The sequence below is a fragment of the Diuraphis noxia genome, unplaced genomic scaffold (assembly GCF_037042655.1).
Source record: "Diuraphis noxia isolate RWA-SAM2 unplaced genomic scaffold, SU_Dnox_SAM2 contig0003, whole genome shotgun sequence".
In the NCBI taxonomy this organism is placed as follows: Eukaryota; Metazoa; Arthropoda; class Insecta; order Hemiptera; family Aphididae; genus Diuraphis; species Diuraphis noxia.
Window position 1 is genome coordinate 44,674,002 of NW_028301713.1, and position 7,871 is coordinate 44,681,872.

Consider the following 7,871-nt stretch of genomic DNA (forward strand, 5'->3'; position numbering starts at 1 on the left):
CAATAATTTGCAAAACATACTCTATTTTTGAGGTTAAACATTACCCATAATAATAATGCGGTTGTGTAGACGTTACTAACTTCAATTTTGTTATATGTTTTCCATTTCCACTATTCTTCAATCCACAATCTCCATTACTAAATACTTTGTAGTGTTTGTAATCCAACCGAATGCGGTTTTTTTTTGTTTTAACTTTTAATATATTATATTAATTTTTATTGTAATTTAGTTGGTTCTCTGTAATTTATATTTGATTTGTTTTGTAGCTAGTCACTTATTTTTACTATAGAAATAATGTCTCAAATTGAAACGACTGTCGTGAGTAATACCGTAAGTTCTTCACACATTCATAATTTTAAATCAAAATATCTTAAACTGTGTTAATGTTTGTATCAATTCTATGTATTAATTTCAATAAATATAAATAAAGCTTTAAAATCTAATTATAATATACATTTTTTTATTCTGTTTAAAATGTTTAGGTAAAACAAATCATGTTAAATGTAATTCTAAACTGCAATTATATTAATTCGATCTATAATGCCCTGATAAATCACATGTGCATTTTATCTTATAATTTAAAACTGCTATTATCACAATTATAATTATTATAATCAATTATAATTTAGAAATAATGTTCACAATACAGTATATGAAATAAAACTGACCGTTAAGAAAAAAATTAGAATTTATGATTTGGTTTTTCACCTACCTTTATGTTGGTGTTGTTAATTGTAATATATTTTTTAAGATAATTGTTCCGCTATAAAATCAACATCAATTTTGAGCAAATCTTAGATAAAAATTAGTTGTAATGCTTATTATATTCTTAGTAAAAAATATTAGTTTATCCTAGTTTTAAATAGTTAATTCGTTTCAATTATGTATAATGTACCCATCTTTTTTTTTTATACATTTATTTACCTCGATTTCTTTTTATTAGATTTATTTAAATATTAGATTTGTTAAATCAGTAAGTAGAAGTTACTTGTTCTTTTATTACACTACAAAAAACATCTTCTATTTAAAGTTACACATTTTATAAATATTTATTTAACTAGTGACTTGCTATGGTGACATTAAAAATGATTTAAATCAACTTGAAAAAATATAAAACATTTTTTTAGCAATGTTTATTCAGATATGCAATAATTAAACTAAGTGTCTTTAAATAAAATCATACTTTTAAGAAAATTTACTATTTAGGTTACCAATCAAAGCTTTCAAATTATTAATAAAATAGTTATTTATAGGAGCATATTTTTCACCAATCTCCAAATATTTGAAGGTTTGTTTATGTCCACTGTTTGTGGAATGCGGATCTACAACATTTTATTTGTGATTTACATGCATGTGCTTAAATTCCAAATCAATTCTAATAATCTTAAAAGTTATTTGGGCAATCACTTATAATAATTGTGGATTTACTTACAATATATATTTTTTTTTAATCAGAGGGAATAATGCTACAGCTGTTCTATTTTTATTGACAACCTTAATTACATTTCCTGTTTTTTTTGTATCATATGCTCATCTATATGTATGCGCCTGTTAATTAATTTATTGGCAACTTAGAATCTTTTCTTCAATTTTTTTAATAGAATACTAAAATCGATCCCATGGAAGTAATAATGGATAATAATGTTGTTGATGATGTTGCTGAAACATCCTCTGCATTAGCTGTATCTAATGGATTAAAAAATAGATCTGTAAATGTAAGTGAAATGACTTCAATGGACTACTATTTTGATTCATATGCTCATTTTGGTATACACGAAGAGATGCTTAAGGACGAAGTACGAACTCTCACATATAGAAATTCTATGTATTACAATAAACATTTACTTAAGGTAATTTATATTTTATACCAAACATTACTTTTTAAATTATTTATATACTTAAAAAAATATCCTTATGCATTTTTTTAGGGTAAAATTGTGTTAGATATTGGTTGTGGCACTGGAATTTTATCTATGTTTGCTGCTAAAGCTGGTGCAGCCAAAGTAATAGGTGTAGAGTGTTCCAACATTGTAGAATATGCTAAACAAATTGTAGCAGATAACCATTTAGACCATATTGTAACAATAATCAAAGGAAAAGTAAGAAATATAAATAGAATTTATTTAGACATTTATTAATATTAAATATATTTGTTTAGGTTGAAGAAATAGAGTTACCTGATGGTATTACCAAGGTAGATATTATTATATCAGAATGGATGGGCTATTGTTTATTTTATGAGTCTATGTTGGATACTGTACTTTATGCAAGAGACAAGTGGTTAAAAGAAGGTAAGATAATTTAAATTATATTTAAAAATGGGAAATGTTCAATTATTTAAGATTATAAATAATCAATGTATATAGGGTGTCCCTTAAGGTTTTACCCATTTTGATATCTTACGAAAGATATCAAATTTCTGGTTTTGTAATGAGATTCATAGGGATAAAAACTACAATTATTTCATTTTTTAATTTATTTTAATGTTTTGGTAAAAAATTTTAAAAAAATATTTTTTTATTTACTTATTTCCAAAAAAAATTAAAGATAGCCATTTTGTAGTTTATTTTTCTGAAAATATATGAATCTTATTACAAAATCAGAATTTTGATGATATCTCCATTATTTCGGGGTAAATCCTCGGAAGACATTATGTATAATATATATATAGGTACTTTTCTGTTATCCCTACTACCGCTCGATGTCGAGACTACCGGACCTGTCCGGACTCCGGACTACAGTTCGCTTTCAACTGCGATAAAACAATATATAAAGGTAGGTACAACCATATATTCTGACTGTTGGCGTGGATATGATACAGACGAATTAACCAGAGCTGGATACACGCATGGTACAGTCAATCATACTAATAACTTTGTTGACCCAGTTACTGGGATTCATACTCAGCATATTGAACGTCTTTGGGGCTCCGCTAAATGGAGAAATAAAAAACATAGGGGAACCAGACGCCATCATTTGGAGTCTTATCTGGCGGAGTTTATCTGGAGACAAAACATTGGAGAACAAGGAGAACCATTCGAATACATATTAAAAAATATTACCGAAAATTGGTCACCAAAAATAGAATTTTAGACTTATGCAACTGTAACTGTGATAATTTATTTATATTTATTTAATATTGTATTTTGACGTTTTTTTGATAATTTTGACGACTTTTTGTTTTATATTATAATACATTTTAGACTTTTGCAACTGTAACTGTGATAATTTTATTTTGTATTTTGACGCTGTGATAATTTTAGAATTTGTAATTTGATGTTTTGTGATAATTTTATGGTATATACATGATTTAAGATAATTTATATGATTACTGATAATAAACGATGGCAATTCATGTGTTTGTTCTTTGGTATTATGTATTAAAATACGGAACTATTTGGATAGTACAATAGTAGTCGAGATAACAGAATTGAGTAGTCGCGGTAGTCTCGGTACCGGCGTGATAGTCGAGATAACAGAATTGAGACTCGCGGTAGTAGGGATAACAGAAAAGTACCTATATATATATATAAATTATTATTAATTTTATGATTTCTAACTTTCTAAAAAAAATGAAATGAAATTTGTTTCCTTTTTTAGTATTTTGATAAATTTAATGTAGCCATCATACTTATCTAGAAATGTATCTATCGTTAACCTAAATTTTTTATTATTTTTTTAGATGGAATGCTGTTTCCTGATCGTGCAAATTTATTCATAACTGGTATTGAAGATAGACAATATAAAGATGACAAAATTAACTGGTGGGAAAATGTGTATGGATTTAACATGAGTGCCATACGTAATGTTGCTATAAGTGAACCATTAGTAGACTGTGTAGAACCTAAGCAGGTAAAATTAATTATTTTTTTCAATTTATGTAAGGTATTAATTAAATATTAAATCATTAGGTTGTAACAAATTCAAGTTTGTTGAAAGAAGTAGATTTGTATACAGTAAAAAAAGAAGATTTAACGTTTACTGCTCCATTTAATCTTCAAGTCCGTCGCCAAGATTATGTGCATGCATTAGTTACTTATTTTACTGTTGAGTTTACCAAATGTCATAAACGTATAGGCTTTTCAACAGCTCCAGAATCACCTTATACTCATTGGAAACAAACAGTGTTCTACCTGGATAACTATTTAACTGTGAAAAGAAATGATGAGGTGTATGGCACTTTTTCAATGTGTCCTAATGAACGCAACACTCGAGATATGGACTTTGTTATTGACATCGAATTTAAAAATGATGTTAACGATGTGACCGAATCTAATAAATACCGTATGCGTTGATAGCATTAAGATATCTTATTTTTTATTACAATAATTTTTTTTTTATATATATTACTTTTAACTTTTAAGATTAAAATTCTTTAAAATGCCGAATATGGTTAATTGAAGAACAAAAATAGCATTCATTGAGAAGTAATTTTAATTATGATACTCTCTTTCTATTATATTTTTTTATTCATTCTTCATCCATATTCCAAAATTAATTATGTTTATAATTGATATTTTAATACTTAACATTGATATTAGATACTCACTTAATAATTAAGTGATATCTTTAGATTTGTATGTTATTAAAATATTTACTTTAAAAAAGAATTTAATACTCAATGTATATAGGTAACTTACGAACTTAATAATAGTGATTATATTTGGATTCACCTATGTTTGTTGTTCCTAATTTAAATTTTTTAGTTTTGCTTTTATAAAAAAAACCTGGTAATAAATTTAATGTATTTTTTTTCTATGATTATTTATATTCTCTCTTTATAATTAACTAAAAAATATAAAATATAACTAAAGTTAGATAACTAAATTTTATTTTTGAATTAAAAAATAACTCCTAAAATTAAATTTGCCATTTTACCATACTTATTGATTTACTATAATTTACCTCATTAACTAGGGCAATACCAGAATTGGTACAACATATGCACAGACTTTATTGACAAGGTATACAATAAAAAAAATTAAGTCTACCCCTAAAAACAAATGTTATAAAACAACATTTTACTGTCAAAGTATTAGAAAATTTGTTTGTAAGTTTTCCTAAAGTTTGAAAAAACAATCAAAAGTTTTCTAATCTATTGATATAAGTTTTATTCACCCTTTTAGCAATACATGGGGTCATAACATGGAATTGTCTTAACTAAATCATAGAGTTTTAATGGCGATTTAAAAAAATAATTTATGTTTAGTTAAATGTACCTTGTCATTTAGTATGTTATCATGGGTGTTCCTAGACATTTTTTTTTGAGGGGGGATTAATTTAAATAATTAAAGGTTTTTTTAAATACATTTAATACTTAAATTTTAAAAGTAACCTATGTTACTAAATTGGGATATTACAAATAATTATTTGGAAAACAAGTTTAACATTTTAGGAAGAGGCAAGTGTCTCCCTGGCAAAGCCTATGTATGTAATAAATATGATATATTATTGTATACTACCTATGAACCAAAATTCTGAGTAGAGGGGGGCAGTGTGTAGGACTATTTTATTATAAACATTTCATGGCGGGTCCTCACGATGATAGTTACTCTCGCGATAGTTGCTATTGTGATAGTACTATCGAATACTATCACCGTATGAACATGGCAATAGTAACTGTCGAACCATCGTGAGAGCAGCTCTCACACTATCATACATGCATGATAGTTGAGAGCTACTATCACGATAGCGACTCTTGCGAGAGTAACTATCATCGTGTGGACCCGGCTTTACTGTAAGTTAAAATGTGTTAGATTGAACTAACTTTTTTCAAAAACAATATTAGTATATTAATATATTACCTTGTTAATATTACTACAGCTATTATTAATGATAGATATATATTAGAAATGGTTTTGAATTAATCTAAATATTTTGAAAATTTCATTCTGTTAAGTAAATAAAAATATTCCCAAATAAAGAAAAACATTTTTGATTCTTTACAATTTTTTTTTTTTTTTGAACTACAATAAAATAATTTATATTATCTTTTGTTTAATCATAAGAATTTGAATTTCTAAGGTTATTGACTTACCTATTCACCATTTTCAAGTTCTAAATAATTTTAACATGCACATTTACGCGCAAGTTCGATTACTGTGATATATATATACTGCCTAATTTCATGCATTGTTAGAAAGTATTAGAGCCATGACTGTCGTCTTGTATTAATAATAAAAATTAAAGAAAAAAGTTATTGATAAAGAAAATTACAATAATTTTATTTAAAAAAAAAAAACTTGTAAGGAGAATACAACGTCAAGACAATTTATAGTTATTGTTATATTAACATAGAAAAATATTTTTTTAATGATACCAGGTTAAATTGATAGGTCTACTACTTAATTTTATAAATAATAATAAATGTATTTTTTGCATTATAACTTATGAAAATGCATGTATTCACTATTTTATTTCTATCATATTGTATTATTGTGCCTTTTGATATTTCTAATGTGTTTAACCAACCTTAAGATAGTAAGATCTGCCTTGTAATTTAGACTACATGTAGTTAGTCGATTTTAAATTAATTTGATGGTATTTTAACATTTTTATTAACTATAGGTTATATGTAACTAATTGTCAACTGTCACGTTTCCCCATATTGAAATTTTGAAAGTTTCATAAAATTGATAAATTGTCGATAAGGATTGTGGGCTGATAAATAAAACAAACTTCCTAATTTTAAATAGGTTAAGCTAAACTTGTGGTGGCTGGTACTGCCAGGTAGGTGTATTTATTTGTTGTGTGTTGGATATTCGTTGAAAAAAAATTAATTTTTCAAATGTTAGAGCACAATAGAAAATGAGTCCCCTTGACATTCAAGATTATAAAATTAATAGTGAAGAGGAGACACTTAATGACTTTAAATTTTATAGACTTTTTAATGTACTTATCACAGAATATAACAATGTACTTATTAATAGATAGATACTAGTTAAAAATTAATTTCTATTGATTTGAAAACAAGTTTTAAGTCTTTAATGATAACACATAAATATGTAATGCAAGTTAAATATAAGTTGTATCTAGAAAATATATCATGATCAGTAATAGTAAATAATTCCATTCTCAGAATTTCATGTCATAATATTATGGTCATGAAGAATATCTGGAAAATCATTTAATTTCATTTTAGGTATCTTTATGTGGTAAAGTAATTGATAATGTTTTTATTTTGATACTTTGATAACGGCTATTATTATGTTTAGCTAAATATATTTTTTTAGTTTTACATGTCATTCAAATAGATTTTGCATTTAATTTAATATCATACAGTATACACCACAATCATTAATTTGGCAAATGTAACCTTAATAATTATATCATAAAAAATAATCATCTAATATTCTAATTTAAGTTTTCATAGCTATGCGGTACCCCAATAAAATACTTAGATTGGTATATTTGAAAGTTATGTACTTAACATAAAAAAATTAAATTTAAAATAATCAATATGACCCAAGTCTTCTCTGTTGTTAATTTATTATAAAATACCTAAAGGTATTTGATGTTGCATCAGCATTGTAAAAGATTATTTTACGCTTTTTCATATATTAATAACGTGGTCTCATCAAATGTCTTACATTAATGGCTTGAGATTTCTCAATATAGAACATATGTACCATTATTTTATGTATAATGTAGATACAACTAAATAATTAACCTAAATAATTTCGATGTGTTTAACCAGAGGATTAATTAAGTGTTGTAAATTTGAATTAGTATATTAATTAAAAATAAAGAAAATAGGTACATTCATTATGGAAATAATTTTAATAAAATGGTAATAAAATAATAATGCATACGCTATACACCAATATTATACTATTCTACATGCATACATGTAATGTATAAAATGAATAAAT

The 7,871-nt window shown here is 25.4% G+C and overlaps 1 protein-coding gene across 1 annotated transcript; it reads left to right on the forward strand.

Moving 5' to 3' along the window:
- The first annotated feature begins 128 nt into the window (after positions 1–128).
- On the forward strand, positions 129–4,304 carry Art1 (arginine methyltransferase 1). Its single transcript, XM_015514952.2, has 6 exons — positions 129–330; positions 1,602–1,850; positions 1,929–2,099; positions 2,159–2,291; positions 3,683–3,852; positions 3,912–4,304. Exons 1-6 carry the CDS (start codon positions 295–297, stop codon positions 4,293–4,295), a joined length of 1,143 nt encoding a protein of 380 aa, XP_015370438.2. The 5' UTR covers positions 129–294; the 3' UTR covers positions 4,296–4,304.
- Positions 4,305–7,871: the final 3,567 nt, after the last annotated feature.

Excerpts from the sequence above, each read along its gene's own strand:
- Art1 (XM_015514952.2), top strand. The coding sequence starts at position 295 with ATGTCTCAAATTGAAACGACTGTCGTGAGTAATACC. Across the intron at positions 331-1,601 it reads CGACTGTCGTGAGTAATACC|AATACTAAAATCGATCCCAT; the intron begins GTAAGTTCTTCA and ends TTTTTTTAATAG. Across the intron at positions 1,851-1,928 it reads ACAATAAACATTTACTTAAG|GGTAAAATTGTGTTAGATAT; the intron begins GTAATTTATATT and ends GCATTTTTTTAG.